General features: G+C 41.8%; 1 protein-coding gene across 2 annotated transcripts in view; it reads left to right on the plus strand.

Moving 5' to 3' along the window:
- LOC139756040 (uncharacterized) overlaps positions 1 to 20,736 on the plus strand; it is a 63,132-nt gene that overhangs the window by 460 nt on the left and 41,936 nt on the right. The window contains exons 1-2 of one of the 2 annotated variants that reach the window (XM_071675006.1): positions 13,296 to 13,429; positions 17,664 to 17,795. In XM_071675006.1, coding sequence (XP_071531107.1) covers positions 13,298 to 13,429; positions 17,664 to 17,795 — 264 coding nt within the window. In that variant the 5' untranslated portion in view covers positions 13,296 to 13,297. Of the gene's footprint in view, positions 1 to 13,295; positions 13,430 to 17,663; positions 17,796 to 20,736 lie in introns of those variants that run through there. The other variant, XM_071675007.1, reaches the window with a different exon arrangement.

The raw sequence follows: 20,736 nt of genomic DNA on the forward strand, positions 1-20,736 counted from the left end.
AATAAAGGAAGAGATATAGGGAAAGTGAGGACAGAATGCATTGGCACATGACATGAAGATGTCGAGTTGGTCAGAGGACCGACTGTAAGATAAAGTAGTTTTGGGTTGTAGTAACCGATTCAGTACATGTCAGAAATATACATATGTAAATCGAAGGCTATTTCAAGGTCAGTACATACCATCAATCATCTGAAACAAATTTCGTTACCTTGTATTAAAATAACCTGAATCGAATATACGTTAAACATATCCACCTGCGATTCATTTTAAAGGTATATATAAAGAATGTTAATCATGAAGTTTTTCACAATATATGTTCTACTGAGTAAGTACTTAATGGACTTGGCCATTGAAATACAGTTTTGAGTGATACATGAAAAATCATCGATTAAACATATCGGTACTTTATAATTTAATTGGTATATATATATATATATATATATATATATATATATATATATATATATATATATATATATATATATATATATATATATATACTGAGTTTGGTAAAGTGTGTGAAAGAAGAAACTTAAGAGTAAATGTGAATAAGAGCAAGGTAATTAGGTACAGTAGGGTTGAGGGTCAAGTCAATTGGGAGGTAAGTTTGAATGGAGAAAAACTGGAGGAAGTAAAGTGTTTTAGATATCTGGGAGTGGATCTGGCAGCGGATGGAACCATGGAAGCGGAAGTGGATCATAGGGTGGGGGAGGGGGCGAAAATCCTGGGAGCCTTGAAGAATGTGTGGAAGTCGAGAACATTATCTCGGAAAGCAAAAATGGGTATGTTTGAAGGAATAGTGGTTCCAACAATGTTGTATGGTTGCGAGGCGTGGGCTATGGATAGAGTTGTGCGCAGGAGGATGGATGTGCTGGAAATGAGATGTTTGAGGACAATGTGTGGTGTGAGGTGGTTTGATCGAGTAAGTAATGTAAGGGTAAGAGAGATGAGTGGAAATAAAAAGAGCGTGGTTGAGAGAGCAGAAGAGGGTGTTTTGAAATGGTCTGGGCACATGGAGAGGATGAGTGAGGAAAGATTGACCAAGAGGATATATGTGTCGGAGGTGGAGGGTACGAGGAGAAGTGGGAGACCAAATTGGAGGTGGAAAGATGGAGTGAAAAAGATTTTGTGTGATCGGGGCTTGAACATGCAGGAGGGTGAAAGGAGGGCAAGGAATAGAGTGAATTGGATCGATGTGGTATACCGGGGTTGACGTGCTGTCAGTGGATTGAATCAGGGCATGTGAAGCGTCTGGGGTAAACCATGGAAAGCTGTGTAGGTATGCATATTTGCGTGTGTGGACGTATGTATATACATGTGTATGGGGGTGGGTTTTGCCATTTCTTTCGTCAGTTTCCTTGCGCTACCTCGCAAACGCGGGAGACAGCTACAAAGCAAAAATATATATATATATATATATATATATATATATATATATATATATATATATATTCTCTAACTCATCCTCTACTATAGTGTGCAAGCTTACGCTTCTTTTATGGTCCTGAATTAATGATGTATGATGTTGAATAGCAAATTTTGTATGCTGTTTTTTAAGTCACAAAAGAGTAAATTCTCGAATGACACCAGTTTAAGGAATGATCGGTGATGCACGTTGTTGTGAGTGGACGAATCATTATATCAAAGCTTAAGAATACAAGTGGGCCTTCAAAAGTAATGATATTCACAATTTTGCATTTTTTCATATACAATTAAGAATACCTAAAAAAAATCGTGTTCAAGTTGGGGAACGTCGCTATGTAAGATATGAAACGGGAATTACACTAGGGTGGAATCATGTCTCAGACCAGGAATCTTGTATCCTTTATAAGAAATCATTACGTCAGATATTTTCTTACTCTCTGGTTTTCCAACGCTAAATTAACACAAGAATCTGGATTACTACTTGTAATGTTGACTGTATGTTATCATTCGTGAAATTAAGATTCATCTTATCAGATAAGTTCAGTCACTCACGTCAGGCGGTTTTTTTTTTTTTTTTTGACATTCATGGATAAGCTCCATAGTGTTGTGTTCTACGAACTATGAAATATATGGACCCATACTTTAGTTCCGAGCTTGGGACTATATATATATATATATATATATATATATATATATATATATATATTTTTTTTTTTTTTTTTTTTTCTTTTTTGTCGCTGTCTCCCGCGTTTGCGAGGTAGCGCAAGGAAACAAGACGAAAGAAATAGCCCAACCCACCCCCATACACATGTATATACATACGTCCACACACGCAAATATACATACCTACACATCTTTCCATGGTTTACCCCAGACGCTTCACGTGCCCTTCTCCAGATCCATAAATGCTACATACAAATCCATTTGCTTTTCTAAGTATTTCTCACATACATTCTTCAAAGCAAACACCTGATCCACACATACTCTACCACTTCTGAAACCACACTGCTCTTCCCCAATCTGATGCTCTGTACATGCCTTCACCCTCTCAATCAATACCCTCCCATATAATTTACCAGGAATACTCAACAAACTTATACCTCTGTAATTTGAGCACTCCCTCTTATCCCCTTTGCCTTTGTACAATGGCACTATGCACTCATTCCGCCAATCCTCAGGCACCTCACCGTGAGTCATACATACATTAAATAACCTTACCAACCAGTCAATAATACAGTCACCCCCTTTTTTAATAAATTCCACTGCAATACCATCCAAACCTGCTGCCTTGCCGGCTTTCATCTTCCGCAAAGCTTTTACTACCTCTTCTCTGTTTACCAAATCATTTTCCCTAACCCTCTCACTTTGCACACCACCTCGACCAAGACACCCTATATCTGCCTCTCCGTCATCAAACACATTCAACAAACCTTCAAAATACTCACTCCAGCTCCTTCTCACATCCCCACTACTTGTTATCACCTCCTCATTTGCGCCCTTCACTGAAGTTCCCATTTGCTCCCTTGTCTTACGCACTTTATTACCTCCTTCCAGAACATCTTTTTATTCTCCCTAAAATTTAATGATACTCTCTCACCCCTACTCTCATTTGCACCCTCTTTTCAACCTCTTGCACCTTTCTCTTGACCTTCTGTCTCTTTCTTTTATACATCTCCCACTCAATTGCATTTTTTCCCTGCAAAAATCGTCCAAATGCCTCTCTCTTCTCTTTCACTAATAATCTTACTTCTTCATCCCACCACTCACTACCCTTTCTAAGCAACCCACCTCCCTGGGGAAAGGGGTGAAAGAATACTTCCCACGCATTCCTCGCGTGTCGTAGAAGGTGACTAAAAGGGGAGGGAGCGGAGGGCTGGAAATCCTCCCATCTCTTTTTTTTTTTTTTTAAATTTCCAAAAGAAGGAACAGAGAAGGGGGCCAGGTGAGGATATTCCTCAAAGGCCCAGTCCTCTGTTGTTAACGCTACCTCGCCAACGCGGGAAATGGCGAATAGTTTGAAAAAAGTATATATATATATATTTATATATATATATACTGAGTTTGGTAAAGTGTGTGAAAGAAGAAACTTAAGAGTAAATGTGAATAAGAGCAAGGTAATTAGGTACAGTAGGGTTGAGGGTCAAGTCAATTGGGAGGTAAGTTTGAATGGAGAAAAACTGGAGGAAGTAAAGTGTTTTAGATATCTGGGAGTGGATCTGGCAGCGGATGGACATCGGAAGCGGAAGTGGATCATAGGTGGGGGAGGGGGCGAAAATCCTGGGAGCCTTGAAGAATGTGTGGAAGTCGAGAACATTATCTCGGAAAGCAAAAATGGGTATGTTTGAAGGAATAGTGGTTCCAACAATGTTGTATGGTTGCGAGGCGTGGGCTATGGATAGAGTTGTGCGCAGGAGGATGGATGTGCTGGAAATGAGATGTTTGAGGACAATGTGTGGTGTGAGGTGGTTTGATCGAGTAAGTAATGTAAGGGTAAGAGAGATGTGTGGAAATAAAAAGAGCGTGGTTGAGAGAGCAGAAGAGGGTGTTTTGAAATGGTCTGGGCACATGGAGAGTATGAGTGAGGAAAGATTGACCAAGAGGATATATGTGTCGGAGGTGGAGGGAACGAGAAGTGGGAGACCAAATTGGAGGTGGAAAGATGGAGTGAAAAAGATTTTGTGTGATCGGGGCTTGAACATGCAGGAGGGTGAAAGGAGGGCAAGGAATAGAGTGAATTGGATCGATGTGGTATACCGGGTTGACGTGCTGTCAGTGGATTGAATCAGGGCATGTGAAGCGTCTGGGGTAAACCATGGAAAGCTGTGTAGGTATGGCCATATTTGCGTGTGTGGACGTATGTATATACATGTGTATGGGGGTGGGTTTTGCCATTTCTTTCGTCAGTTTCCTTGCGCTACCTCGCAACGCGGGAAATGGCGAATAGTATGAAATATATATATATATTTTTTTTTTTTTTTTTTTGCTTTGTCGCTGTCTCCCGCGTTTGCGAGGTAGCGCAAGGAAACAAGACGAAAGAAATAGCCCAACCCACCCCATACACATGTATATACATACTCCACACACGCAAATATACATACCTACACAGCTTTCCATGGTTTACCCCAGACGCTTCACATGCCCTGATTCAATCCACTGACAGCACGTCAACCCCGGTATACCACATCGATCCAATTCACTCTATTCCTTGCCCTCCTTTCACCCTCCTGCATGTTCAGGCCCCGATCACACAAAATCTTTTTCACTCCATCTTTCCACCTCCAATTTGGTCTCCCACTTCTCCTCGTTCCCTCCACCTCCGACACATATATCCTCTTGGTCAATCTTTCCTCACTCATTCTCTCCATGTGCCCAGACCATTTCAAAACACCGTCTTCTGCTCTCTCAACCACGCTCTTTTTATTTCCACTCATCTCTCTTACCCTTACCTTACTTACTCGATCAAACCACCTCACACCACACATTGTCCTCAAACATCTCATTTCCAGCACATCCATCCTCCTGCGCACAACTCTATCCATAGCCCACGCCTCGCAACCATACAACATTGTTGGAACCACTATTCCTTCAAACATACCCATTTTTGCTTTCCGAGATAATGTTCTCGACTTCCAAACATTCTTCAGGGCTCCCAGGATTTTCGCCCCCTCCCCCACCCTATGATCCACTTCCGCTTCCATGGTTCCATCCGCTGCCAGATCCACTCCCAGATATCTAAAACACTTTACTTCCTCCAGTTTTTCTCCATTCAAACTTACCTCCCAATTGACTTGACCCTCAACCCTACTGTACCTAATAACCTTGCTCTTATTCACATTTACTCTTAACTTTCTTCTTTCACACACTTTACCAAACTCAGTCACCAGCTTCTGCAGTTTCTCACATGAATCAGCCACCAGCGCTGTATCATCAGCGAACAACAACTGACTCACTTCCAAGCTCTCTCATCCCCAACAGACTTCATACTTGCCCCTCTTTCCAAAACTCTTGCATTCACCTCCCTAACAACCCCATCCATAAACAAATTAAACAACCATGGAGACATCACACACCCCTGCCGCAAACCTACATTCACTGAGAACCAATCACTTTCCTCTCTTCCTACACGTACACATGCCTTACATCCTCGATAAAAACTTTTCACTGCTTCTAACAACTTGCCTCCCACACCATATATTCTTAATACCTTCCACAGAGCATCTCTATCAACTCTATCATATGCCTTCTCCAGATCCATAAATGCTACATACAAATCCAATTGCTTTTCTAAGTATTTCTCACATACATTCTTCAAAGCAAACGCCTGATCCACACATCCTCTACCACTTCTGAAACCACACTGCTCTTCCCCAATCTGATGCTCTGTACATGCCTTCACCCTCTCAATCAATACCCTCCCATATAATTTACCAGGAATACTCAACAAACTTATACCTCTGTAATTTGAGCACTCACTCTTATCCCCTTTGCCTTTGTACAATGGCACTATGCACTCATTCCGCCAATCCTCAGGCACCTCACCATGAGTCATACATACATGTATGTATATATATGTGTATATATTTATTTATATCCCTGGGGATAGGGGAGAAAGAATACTTCCCGCGTATTCCCTGCGTGTCGTAGAAGGTGACTAAAAGGGGAGGGAGCGGAGGGCTGGAAATCCTCCCATCTCTTTTTTTTTTTTTTTAAATTTCCAAAAGAAGGAACAGAGAAGGGGGCCAGGTGAGGATATTCCCTCAAAGGCCCAGTCCTCTGTTGTTAACGCTACCTCGCCAACGCGGGAAATGGCGAATAGTTTGAAAAAAGTATATATATATATATATATATATATATATATATATATATATATATATATATATATATATATATATATATATATATATTATCCCTGGGATAGGGGAGAAAGAATACTTCCCACGTATTCCCTGCGTGTCGTAGAAGGCAACTAAAAGGGAAGGGAGGGGGGGGGGCTGGAAATCCTCCCCTCTGTTTTTTTTTTTCTAATTTTCCAAAAGAAGGACCAGAGAAGGGGGCCAGGTGAGGATATTCCCTCAAAGGTCCAGTCCTCTGTTCTTGACGCTACCTTGCTAACGCGGGAAATGGCGAATAGTATGAAATATATATATATATATATATATATATATATATATATATATATATATATATATATATATATATATATATATATATATATAATGTGTTAGCAGTGTTGATGCACGAGACCGGGTTATAGTGATGGGTGATTTGAATGCAAAGTTGATTAATGTGGCAGTTGAGGGAATAATTGGTGTACATGGGGTGTTCAGTGTTGTAAATGGAAATGGTGAAGAGCTTGTAGATTTGTGTGCTGAAAAAGGACTGGTGATTGGGAATACCTTGTTTAAAAAGAGAGATATACATAAGTATACATATGTAAGTAGGAGAGATGGCCAGAGAGCGTTATTGGATTACGTGTTAATTGATAGGCGCGCGAAAGAGAGACTTTTGGATGTTTATGTGCTGAGAGATGCAACTGGAGGGATGTCTGATCATTATCTTGTGGAGGCGAAGGTGAAAATTTGTAGAGATTTTTAGAAAAGAAGAGAGATGTTCGGGTGAAGAGAGTGGTGAGAGTAAGTGAGCTTGGGAGGAGACTTGTGTGAGGAAGTACCAGGAGAAACTGAGTGCAGAATGGAAAAAGGTGAGAGCAAAGGACGTAAGGGGAGTGGGGGAGGAATTGGATGTATTTAGGGAAGCAGTGATGGCTTGCGCAAAAGATGCTTCCATTTACAATTTGATCTGCCGCTTCTTCCTCTCACCTTCTCTGACCCATATGTCTTTGTTGACCTCTTTTCCCTCATTCTGTCTATAAGTCCAACCTATTTCAGAACACCGTCTTCTGCTCTCTCAACCACAATTTTCTTATCACCACACCTCCCTTTTGTTACTTATTCGATCAATTTCTCTAACACTGCATATTGTCCTCAAACGTTTCATTTCCAACGCATTCTTGGTAATGTTTTGGTGTTAACTTCTATGGAATTATTGCTATAGATAATTCAGCACCATCTCATAAATGTGATATTATCACAATGTTTCAGGTACCATTCCCTGTAACACAATATTGACATATGAAATAACCTGTCAAGATGGAGAGAGTGTATTGGATTAACGCGTGATTAAATGCTTTTGTTTGACCTATCCTTATGGCTGATGGCAATATTGTGCATGTTCAACATTGATTTTTTAGGCATATACCAGTCATGAAATCAAGTTACTTATTTCAATTTGTTGTTTGCTTTTTGGCAAGGAAAACAGTCCTGACAGGTCTCTTTTATGTTACTTCATTGATTCCCAATTAGTTGATGTTAGGTGCTAGAAACGCTAACTACTGTGCCAGGAATAATCAACAAGGGGTTACTATTTGTAGATAGTGAAAATTTGTTTGTTGGAAGTGTGTGGATCAGCAAGAGGAAGACAATAGGTCAGACTACGGATATCAAAGGCAGAAGTAAGGAGAGACATTGGCAGTTAGGAAAAGTGGTTGGATACCTTACCTTACACAGAGTCACCCACACCGCACACCTTCCAGTGCGGCCTGACGGACGGGAGTAGTAGGCATACCCTGCCTAGACGTCCACTCTCCCACCACGTCAAACCGCCGTCGGGAACTGATACCCGCCATGGTAGTAGCATTGGGGGGACGACCAGATTCCGCTCCCCACGACACCAGATGTTACAGGCAGGCTACTAATCTCAACCTGTGCTCTTGGACCACATCTTGTAAAGGGAATGGGTCCAGGTTAGGGCTTTCACGGAGCACACCTCCAGGCCCCGGTAGGAACCCTAACCCCCCTGAGAGCACTTGCACTCTCTTGACACCATGCGCCTCGCCAGCTCAGAGTGGCTGATGTTACCCGCACGGTGTCTGCCGGTAAGATCCTGTACGCCCTGTAGGACTTCCGGGATGCCGTAATAGCTGCACTTGTGTTGGTGTGCAACTGAGAATGCGAAGCAATCACCAGAGACTTGTGTATCTACAACACAAGTCTGTGACCCTTTGGAAGCCACGATGTCTGGCCTCCTAAAGGACACTGCAATAGGGATACAAGGCTCGCACGTCACGTCGTAACCCTTTTGCCTCAACCGGCCGGCCAAGAAAGCACTGATGTTATCATGCCTCTTAACCCAACCTCCGTGGGTACTTAGTCATACCTGGGAGATATGCCCAAGCGTGCCTGGCTTGTGACACGTGTCACAGAGGCCGGAGATCTCGGGTCGGCCTCTAGCAGCCCTAGTGGGGGTAGCTAATGCGCTTGCCCTCACTTGGATGGCCTTAACGTAGTCACTACCCGTGAGGAGTCGGGTCCCACAGGTGACCCATCTGCTGACCTGAAATCCGGTGTAACCACCCCTTGCAGATGTGACCTCATTTAGACGACGAGGCATGGAAACCCCCAGTTTGGTGTTAGGTCGCATCAGGCGCCGCATGGCAGCTGTTCCCGTGCCTCAAATGCACCTGTAATGACAGCTACACGGCTCTGATGTTGTTCCTGGTTTGCCTTGTTTGATGTCGTTGCAGTCCACACGTTAGATGTGGTTTAGGTTAGGAGTTGTAGGTAGATATTGCACCACTGTAGTCTTCGGATGTTGCATAAACCACTCCAGGACTGCTGGGCACACGTGGATAGGACTGTGGTCATGGACAAAATGAAAGTGTTCTGGCCCTGGGAAAAGTAAACACCTCAGCGATGGAAGGAAAATCTCCTCCTGTAGTTCCACATACCTTTACCTGGTAAACTGCCTCAAACCATCATGAGTCAGCTGGCCAACAGCACCTGCAGGCATCCCAACACTGACTTGGCCATTCCATTCTGCGACCTACCACGTGCTCACTGTCATATCTCAGGAAATAATGGAAGGAAATTTAATGTGATTGAATTTTAGTTTTTGTATATTACTCATACACACCACAAATAAATGAGAGAGAGAGAGAGAGAGAGAGAGAGAGAGAGAGAGAGAGAGAGAGAGAGAGAGAGAGAGAGAGAGAGATTTTATGTATATTATTGTTTCGTCGGGCGCCAAACGTATTTTGTGACTAGTGGAACCATCATTGACGAAAGCCTCCTTATCGCGGAAAACTGTGGTCCCAAATGCTTCTTGGTTTGTCGTAGCACGTCAATGCATATTCCATTCTGGCTTCCTTGTGCAACTTGGTCAACCCTGGCTTTGTTGCTGGTATGCGACCACGTATCGCACTGGAGTGGACTGTTGTGACCTGTTTAAGGTTTGCATGCTTGACCAAGGTCATTATGAATGCTGACTACAGGTCTGAAGTAATGACAGATGCAATGGCCTGGGCGAGAGACGTAAAACATGGGTAAGTCATATAAAATAATTATGGCGATTTACCTATCAGCAACCTCGTTATTTCAAGATAAATCCATCACCTTAGTACCCACAAGTTGTGCAGCCAGGGCAGCCACTCCAAGGCGTGGTGTCCGAACTTCCGAATCTTGTACCGCCAGTCCGCCGAACAATTTAGGAAATGCTGATGCCTTACTTGTAAAGTACAATAATTGTTCCTCGCGTAGCTTGTGCGGTTTCCATGTGTATGAGACGGTTGCGGCAGGAATGCAATACTTCAACTCTGTTAGTCATTAACACATAGCCACCTAAACATAAAACCAATACTAGACTTTATGGAGTTATCGACCCAACGGTAGCGTTGCGCTTTATGGAAATATCTACTCAATGGGAAAGCGTTGTTGGGCCTGGTTCCATTACGACAGCATTAGAAACTTGTAGAGTTAATCAGATGTCTCGAAACAAGCATGATAAATTTCCAAATCGAATGATAAAGAATTTCATATTGATTCATTATTCCAAAGTGCAGCAGCCATATACTAATTCGAAACTCGGTTGCTGAATAAATTCCTACCCTCATTATCTTTCATACTATTCGCCATTTCCCTCGTTAGCGAGGTAGCGTTAAGAACAGAGGACTGGGCCTTTGAGGGAATATCCTCACCTGGCCCCCTTCTCTGTTCCTTCTTTTGGAAAATTATGAAAAATGAGAGGGTAGGATTTCCAGCCACCCACTCCCTCTCTTAGTCGCCTTCTACGACACGCATGGAATACGTGGGAAGTATTCTTTCTCCCCTATCCCCGGGGATAACCCTCATTATGTATATGTTAAGTCTCCCAACCGTGATCAATCCATCAGTGGCAGTCAGTGGACCGGCCTGACAACCAATAAAAAATACAAACAAGAAGTGGCTGACTGCCCGACCTCATACCGTAAGAACAGGAGAGAGGAAGTCGTGCTGGCCCGCCCGAGAATGAACTGTTCCTTTATCACCCACATGAAGCCATACATTAACAAAAATTGTCCACCATTATGCCAACAATGCCAAGAGCTTTCAACAAAGGACATTTACTCCGATGGATAGTATTGCAGTGGAATTTATTTAAAAAGGGGGTGACTGTTGTTGACTGGTTGGCGAGGATATTCACTGTATGTATGGCTCATGGTGTAGTGCCTGAGAATTGGCGGAATGCATGCATAGTGCCATTGTATAAAGGCAAAGGGGATAAAGGTGAGTGATCAATTACAGAGGTATAAGTTTGTTGAGTATTCCTCGGAAATTATATGGGAGGGTATTGATTGTGAGGGTGAAGGCATGTACAGAACATCAGATTGGGGAAGAGCATTGTGGTTTCAGAAGTGGTAGAGGATGTGTGGATCAGATGTTTGCTTTAAAGAATGTATGTGAGAAATACTTAGAAAAACAAATGGATTTGTATGTAGCATTTATGGATCTGGAGAAGTCATATGATAGAGTTGATAGAGATGCTCTGTGGAAGGTATCAAGAGTATATGGTGTGGGATGCAAGTTGTTAGAAGCAGTGAAAAGTTTTTATCGAGGATGTAAGGCATGTGTACGAGTAGGAACAGAGGAAAGTGATTGGTTCTCAGAGAATGTTGGTTTGCGGCAGGGGTGCGTGATGTCTCCATGGTTGTTTAATTTGTTTATGGATGGGGTTGTTAGAGAGGTGAATGCAAGAATTTTGGAGAGATATGCAAGTATGCAGTCTGTTGTGGATGAGGGCTTGGGAAGTAAGTCGGTTGTTGTTCGCTGATGATACAGCGCTGGCAGCTGATTCAGGTGAGAAACTGCAGAAGCTGGTGACTGAGTTTGGTAAAGTGTGCGAAAGAAGAAAGCTGAGAGTTAATGTGAATAAGAGCAAGGTTATTAGGTACAGGAGGTCTGAGGGACAAGTGAACTGGGAGGTAAGTTTGAGTGGAGAAAAATTGGAGGATGTGAAGTGTTTTAGATATCTGGGAGTGGATCTGGCAGCGGATGGAACCATGGAAGCGGAAGTGAGTCACAGGGTGGGGGAGGGGGCAATGATTCTGGGAGTGTTGAGAAATGTGAGGAAGGCGAGAACATTATCTCGGAAAGCAAAAATGGGTGTCTGAAGGAATAGTGGTTCCAACAATGGTATATGGTTGCAAGGCGTGGGATATATATAGGGTTGTGCAGAGGAGGGTGGATGTGTTGGAAATGAGATGTTTGAGGACAATATGTGGTGTAAGGTGGTTTTATCGAGTAAGAAATGGAAGGGCAAGAGAGATGCGTGGTAATTAAAAGAGTGTGGTTGAGAAAGCAGAAGAGGGTGAATTGAATTGGTTTGGTCACATGGAGAGAATGAGTAAGGAAAGATTGACAAAGAGGATATGTGTCAGAGGTGGAGGGAACGAGAAGTGGGAGACCAAATTGGAGGTAGAAGGATGGATTGAAAAAGATTTTGAGCGATCGGGGCATGAATATGCAGGAGGGTGAAAGGCGTGCAAGGAATAGAGTGAATTGGAACGATGTGGTATAACGGGGTCGACGTGCTGTCAGTGGATTGAACCAGGGCATGTGAAACGTCTGGGGTAAACCATGGAAAGTTTTGTGGGGCTTGGATATGGAAAGGGAGCCGCGTTTTCGGTGCATTATACATGACAGCTAGAGACTGAGTGTGAACGAATGTAGCCTTTGTTGTCTTTCCTAGCGCTACCTCGCGCGCGTGCGGGGGGAGAGGGTTGTCATTTCATGTGTAGTGAGGTGGCGACGGAAATGAATAGAGGCAGCAAGTATGAATTATGTACATGTGTATATATGTATATGTCTGTGTCTGTATATATATGTATACGCTGAAATGTATAGGTATTTATATGTGCGCGTGTGGACGTGTATGTGTATGCTTGTGTATGTGGGGGGCTTAGGCCATTCTTTCGTCTGTTTCCTTGTGCTACCTTGCTCACGCGGGAGACAGCAACAAAGTTTAATAAAAAAAAAATTTAGATTACTACAAGAACATTTGTTTTAACATTGACAAATTGATGGTCTTCCTCAGAGAAACAGAATTAATCAAGATGATGTAAGATGGTTTGTGGCTTCTCTGGCGAGGTTGGCTTGTCGCATGGTGGATCGACATGTCACTTACTAGGCGTTCGGCCTTTGGAGTAGGTGTTTATACCCACGGACAGCTGCGTCATTGGTCGAGCCGGTGGACCTCTGAATAAATTATTTATTCTATGTGCATTCCGTGGTGGAGGACTATCTCTAGTCTGTCATATCTTCTCGCAGTCTTGGTTAAAATGCAGTCGTGGGTGCTGTGCCGACTGATCGGTTTTTGCCGCTATGTCGGCTCATTACCCACAAAATCCTTTCTTTCCATTATTTATTTTTGATTATTTATCTGTTATCATAATATCAGAATTATGCTTTTTTTTCCTTTTTCTAGAATAGTTATTTAGAGATGATGGTTTCAGTCATACATTAAATACGGTTGCAGGCCCAATGACCTTCCTCATAGGTCGATGGCCGTAAAACCCAACAGCAACAACAACCATGCATTCTATTTCTGTATGGCAACTCATGCACATACAACTACCAACCCTAGGGTTTCAACGGTTGTTCAGTTTGAAAATCATCGGACACCTCTTGTAAAGGTACTTTTTTTTTTCTTTATCGAATGTACATGCTTTCACCCTCTTGATCACCAGTCTCCTACATAACTTACCAGGTACAGTTAATTAACCTTTGTATTTTAAACGCTCACTTTTGTCCCCCTTGCTTTATTACAGTTGCAGTATACACGAATTCTGCTATTCTTCAGGCACCTATGCATGATCCATACATGCATTAAAAATCTTGGATAGCCAACCAGCAACACAGTCACCCCCTTTCTTAAGAACTTCTGCTGGATTAGCAACCAATCTATCTGTCTTGGCACATTTAATCGTATGGAAGGCTTGTATCACTTTTTTTCTTCACTAAACCAGACTATTTTCTCCTCTTCTCTCCTCACCAAACCACTTTCCATGACTTCCTTTACGTACCTCCCTAACCCAAACATCCTACACCTGCCACCGTATCATTCAACACATTCAACAGGCTTTCGCAATACTCACTTTATATCCTCCTCATCTCTTCCCAACCCATTATATCCTGCCCATTTGTTCCTTTAATCAATGTTTTGATTTGCTCTCTTATTTTTCACTCTTAACCTCTTCCAAAACATATTATTATCCCTGAAGTTTACTGATAATCACTCACACCAACTCTCATTTGCCCTCTTTTTCAGCACCTGCACCTTGCTCTTGACTTCCTGTTACTTTTTCTTGCACATATCTGCTATGGGATATGGGTTTGAATGCAGAAATTTTGAAAGAAGTGAAGTGTTTTAGATACTTGAGAGTGGACATGGCAGCAAGTGGGACCATGGAAGTGGAAGTGAGGTATAGGGTGGATGAGTGGATGAAAAACTGTGAAAGGATATTATCTGGGAGGGCAAAAATGGGTATGTTTGAGGGTATAGTAGTTGTATGGATGCAAGGCAAGCATGGGCTGTACATGAGGATGTGCAGAGGAGGGTGGATGCTTTGGGAATGAAATGTTTAAGGGCAATATTTGGTGTGAGACGGTTTGAACAAGCATTAAAATGATAGGAGAGAGATGCAGTAATAAGAAGAGAGTGGCTGAAGGAGCAGAAGAGATGTGCTGAAATGGTTTGGAAATATACAGAAAATGAGTGAGGAAAGGTTGACAAAGATAATTTATGTGCTGAAATGGTTTGGACATGTAGAGAAAATGAGTGAGAAAAGGTTGACAAAGAGAATATATGTTTATTCCCAGTCACCAGTCCTTTTTCATTACAAAACTCCACAAGCTGTTCACAATTTTCATTCACATCACTTGATACCCATTCCTTAACTATACACTTAATTGCCACATTACCATCTTGCATTCAAATCACTCATTACTCATACTTAGTCCCTTGTATCAAAATTACTGATGTGGTGTACTCAGTTCATTCCAAAACATTTACCTCTCTTTCTTGCTCTTGTTTCCAGGGGTATAAGCACTAACATTTACTATCTACTCTTGATCCTTTTTCATTTATACTCGTATCACTTTGAGGCTTACTTTCTTGCATGCTTTCTCACATTTCCACAATTACTCCTGTAGTAAAAGTGATACCCATTCCTTGGCTCTCACCTTCATTTTATACTGCAAGTATAGAGATTGCAGGGCGGTTAAGTAGTAAGTGTTCTATGTGATAGTTCCATCATGGGCATGACTGGTTTTAGGATATTTTTAAATGGTGCTTGTAGTGGTTTAGGGATGGTTGATATTCAGAGCATAGATGGGAGAATGTGACTAATTTGTGAGGCTAATTTGTGAGGAATGTTTAATGCTTGTCTAATTTGGGAGGACTTGTTTAATGTCTGGGAGGACTGTTGTTTAATGCTTGTGGGAGTTATTTCAATATTTATATATTATCGTTGTTATATTTGTTATAGGTGGGGAAATCTGTGAGTAGAGGTTACAAGTGTGTGATGCGGGGGTAGGCTTTTTATTTACTTGGGGTTAGCAGTGTTGTATAGGATTAAGTGTCGAGCATGTTGAGGTGATGTGCTGGGCTGATCATTTTTACATTGTGAAAATATTGATTGTTTGTGGTTCTTAGGCATCTAGTGATTGTCTGAGTGTACTATTTTGTATGGTTTGCATCCATGTTATACTTGCTTTTACAGGGGAGCAGATGAATGTTTTGTATAGGATATTGAAGTGTTCTTTTTCATATCCAAATCTGAGGACATGTAGATTGTTTTGCATTTTTGTTGGTATTATTGATGTGTGGTCAGTGTCATGTGTGTTGTACGTGATGCTTAGAGTGGTTTGTGCTCTCTATGTGAGTCACTGTCCATTCAATATGACACTTAGGATGTGAGCTTGATTTGTGTCTGTATAGGGTTAAAAGAGTGTTTGAAGACTTCTGTGGAGAGGGAGACATTCTGTTCATGACAAGACCTTGTTCCAGTTGTGTAATGTAGTGCTGCACATATGATGTTGCTACTATGCTGTCAAGGTGTAGTGGTGTGATAGTGAAGTCATCTACATATGAAAGAACCTTCATGTTGAGGTATGCCTGAGGCAATGGTAGGTCATGTAAGAAGAGATGAGTCAGACAAAGAATTGCTCCATGGGGAAGTCTGTTGTAGAACTTAAGGGTTGAAAAGGTGAAGCTGTTGTGAGTGATTGTTATGGCAACTGTTGTGAAATTGGCCGACCACTATTTGTTGTTGTGGAGGATGTTGTCAAGGATGTGTTGGAGGACAGGGTCAAATATTTAGTTCATGATTGTTACCACTTGCACTGTATGGGAGGGGGTTGTAATTAGTTGAACCCATTTGACATGTGTTTTGTTAGGTCATTGTGTAGTATGATGGTAGAATGATTGGTTCTTGATTCATGATGAGTGGGTGAGATTGGGATGCTTTGTTTCTGGGTCTGGTTCTCACAGATTTTGGGTACTGGGGATAGAAGTGTGATAGGGAAGTAGGAGGAGGAGGTATTGGATGGTCTGGAAGGTTTTAGGATAGGTGTTATGTTGTTGAGTTACCAGATGTTAGGGATTTTGATATGTAGACGGGAGTAGTTGAAGATATCAGTGAGTGCTTGAATTGCAAATGGGCTATAATGTTTTATGTGAAAGTTTGATATGTCATGAGGGCCTGTAGCACGAAAGTCCCATAAGGCTTCTTTCCTTCATTTTGCTCCCTCATATCTAGCTTCCTGTTGATGGATCAGCCTTTACCCTTTTCTTCATCAACAGTGGTGTCCCTCAAGGTTCTGGCCTATCTCCTACTCCTTGTGTCCTTTTTATCAATGATTTACTTTCGTCCACAGATTATTAAATTTGCACTTACTCTGATGACTCAACACTGCATTCCTTCACATCTTTCCAGTCTGCACCTTCTTCTCTCACTCAGTCTGCATCTTGTCTTTATATAACTTCCTCAGTGAACTCAGACTGGGACAGGATACTTCATACAACTTCCTCATTGAACGCAAACTGGGACAGGATACCTAAGTGGGATGAATGAAATCTGGTTAAGTTTAATGCCTTCAGGACCCAGTTTCTGCCCATCTCTCTGTCGAAAATGCCTCACAACTTTTCCCTCTCCTTTGATGGTTCTGTAATTCCACCTTTTGAGTTGATGATCATTTTTGATATTACTGTAACACCCACATTACAGAAATAGCTAAGTTGGCCTCTCAGAAATTGGGAATACTGTTTAGAAGTTGTTCTGTTAATACAAAGGATTGATCCATTCTTGTATGGAATAGTCTGCATTCATCTGCTTCTGGAAATAGTGCAGCCTTGGGCTACAGGAGACTTTAGAAAGAAGCTTGGGTAACATCAGGACTCTTTCATGAAAATTAGTCCTGGGGTAATTATGAATGAATATGAATATGTAATGTCCATATGCCTTCTTAGCTACCGTCAGGAAATTGAGAAAAAATGTTTATATATAATTTTTATTTGTTTATTCATATTCATATGTTTTATATGTTCACTGAAAGGCCTATGAGCCTTCCAGGGGTTGATACTTTCTCATTTATCTTTATTGTGTGAGTAAATATGTCTACGTGGTATTTGTGCCGACATTTTTTATTCAAACCTGATAAGTAGATAGAGGTTGATTGAAAAAATATCTGTTTTTAGAATAGTATTCAGTTTGTCATAATACTACCTCAGTTACGTAATCAACAAGAGAGGAAAGGTATGAGATCCTATAATATGACAACCATAAATGCATGAGATAATGCTGTTTGTTAATGTTTTGCTCCTTTTAAGAGCCTTTTTTCACTATTTGATTTTTTTTTTTTTTTCAGGAAATGGAGGGGTTGACTTTAGATGTGTCTAGCCTTGGGGGAGAGGGAGCCCAAATGATTACTTTAGTTGATACTACTGGCCTGGATGATGAGGCAACACAACCAAATGTTCACATTCTCACAGCTCACCAAGTGGGTTACTTTTATTTTCAGTGTACATTAGAATTAGTTATGTGTTAAGCTGTATGTGACACATCAATATAGTTATGTATTAAGCTTTATGTGACTTTGAATCGTTTCATAATCTAAGTGGTAAGACTAGTTTGTGGCCATATAGATACTCAGAGGGAGAAGTCACAGACTTTGTTCTTAAGCTCCTCATGTTTCCAATGCATGCAGTCAGCTCTTAGAATGAGGGGTTCTGTAGGCAAATTATATGCTTGAAAAGATTGTCAACTTTTCCTCACTCATTCTTTCCATGTTTCCAAACCATTTCAACTCACCCTCTTCTGCTCTCTCAACCACTCTTTTTTTTATTACCACACATCTCTCTTACCCTTTTATTACTTACTTGATCAAACCACCTCATATCACATATTGTCCTCAAACATCTAATTTCCACAACATCCACCGTCCTCTGCGTAGCCTCATCTGTAGCCCATGCCTCGCATCCATATTATATTGCATATTGTCGGGACCACTGTTCCTTTAAATGTACCCATTTTTGCCCTTCCAGGGCATGTTAAAGGTGTGGGGTAAACTATGGAAAGGTCGGTGTGGCCTGGATGTGGATAGGGAGCTGTGGCTTTGGTGCATTACACACGACAGCTAGACTGAGCATGAATGAATATGGCCTTTTTTGTCTGTTTTCCTGGTGCTACCTTGCTGAAGGGGGTAGTGATGCCATTTCCTGTGGGGTGGAGTAGCACCAGGAATGGATGAAGGCAAGTAAGTATATGTACATGAGTATATATGTACATACTAAAAGGGGAGGGAGTGGGGGCTGGAAATCCTTCCCTTTTGTTTTTAATTTTCCAAAAGAAAGAACAGAGAAGGGGGCCAAGTGAGGATTTCTTTCAAAGGCTCAGTCCTCTGTTCTTAATGCTACCTCGATAATGCCTTACATCATCAATAAAAACTTTTCATTGCTTCTAGCAACTTACCTCCCACACCATGTACTCTTAATACCTTCCACAGAGCATCTTTATCAACTCTATCATATGCCCTCTCCAGCTCCATAAATGCTACATACAAATCCATTTGTTTTTCTAAGTATTTTTCACATACATTCTTCAAAGCAATATCTGATCCACACATCCTCTACCACTTCTGAAACCACACTGCTCTTCCCCAATCTGATGTTCTGTACATGCCTTCACCCTCTCGATCAATACCATCCCATATAATTTCCCTGGAATACTCAACAAACTTATACCTCTGTAATTTGAACACTCATCTTTATCCCCTTTGCCTTTGTACAATGACACTATGCATGCATTCCGCCAATCCTCAGGCACTTCACCATGAGCCATACATACATACATACTCTGAATATCCAACACATCCACCCTCCTCCTCACAACCCTATCTATATCCCATGCCTCACAATCATATAACATTTTTGGAACCACTATTCCTTCAAACATACCTATTTTTGCCCTCCGAGATAACGTTCTCGCCTTCCACACATTCTTCAACTCTCCCAGAACCTTTGCCCCCTCCCCCACCCTGTGACTCACTTCCACTTCCATGGTTCCATCCGTTGCCAAATCCACTCCCAGATATCTAGGACTTTTCACTTCCTCCAGTTTTTCTCCATTCAAACTTACCTCCCAATTGACTTGTCCGTCAACCCTGCTGTACCTAATAACCTTGCTCTTATTCACATTTACTCTCAGCTTTCTTCTTTCTCACACTTTACCAAACTCAGTCACCAACTTCTGCAGTTTCTCACCCAAATCAGCCACAAGCGCTGTATCATCAGCAAAAAACCCACCTACATACACGTATATACATATCGCCCACACACGCACATGTACATACCTATACATTTCAACGTATACATACATATACATACACAGACATATAATATATACACATGTACATATTCACACTTGCTGCCTTCATCCATTCCCATTGCCACCCCGCCACATATGAAATGGCAACCCACCCACATACACATGTATATACATAACGCCCACACACGCACATATACATACCTATACATTTCAACGTATACATACAAATACATACAGACATATATACACATGTACATAGTCACACTTGCTGCCTTCATCCATTCCCATCGCCACCCTGCCACATATGAAATGGCACCCCCCCTCCCCCTGCGCGTGCGAGGTAGCGCTAGGAAAAGACAACAAAGGCCACATTCATTCACACTAAGTCTCTAGCTGTCATGTGTAATGCACTGAAATCACAGCTCCCTTTCCACATATTTCACATTTCTTCATCATTTCCCGTGTTAGCGAGACAAGGCGAGGAACAGATGAAGAAGGGCCACATTCAGTCATATCCATTTTCGAGCTGTCATGTGCAGTGCACCAAAACCACAGCCTTATATCTACAACCAGGCCCGAAAGACCTTTCCTTTGTTTCCCTGGCTGCTTTGTATACCCTGTTTCTGTTTGTTGACAGCATGTCACCCCCTTGTACAACACATTATTCCAATTCATTCTTGCCTATAGATTTATTTCACCTTCCCCTTTGTTCAGACCTTAGTCACTGATACATTTTTTCACTTCATCTTTCCATCTCGAACTTGGTCTCCCTCTTCTCCTTGTCCTTTCCATTTGATCACACTCTTCAGCTCTCTTAGCCACAGTCTTTTTGGTATTACACCTTGCTGTTACCCTTTTATTACTTAATCATACCACCTCACACCACATATTGTCCTCAGACATATCATTTCCAGCACTTGGATTCTGCTCTGCATATCCTTATCTGTAGCCCATGACATGCAACATTAGGACTACTATGCCTTCAAAAATACCAATTTTTGCCCTCCCGGATAATGACCTATCTTTCCACACATTCCTCAGTGCTCTTAGAACCTTTGACCTCTCACCCACCCTATGGCTCACTTCCACTTCCATGGTTCCATTTGCTACCATGT

The sequence above is a fragment of the Panulirus ornatus genome, chromosome 20, assembly GCF_036320965.1.
Source record: "Panulirus ornatus isolate Po-2019 chromosome 20, ASM3632096v1, whole genome shotgun sequence".
NCBI classification, from domain to species: Eukaryota; Metazoa; Arthropoda; class Malacostraca; order Decapoda; family Palinuridae; genus Panulirus; species Panulirus ornatus.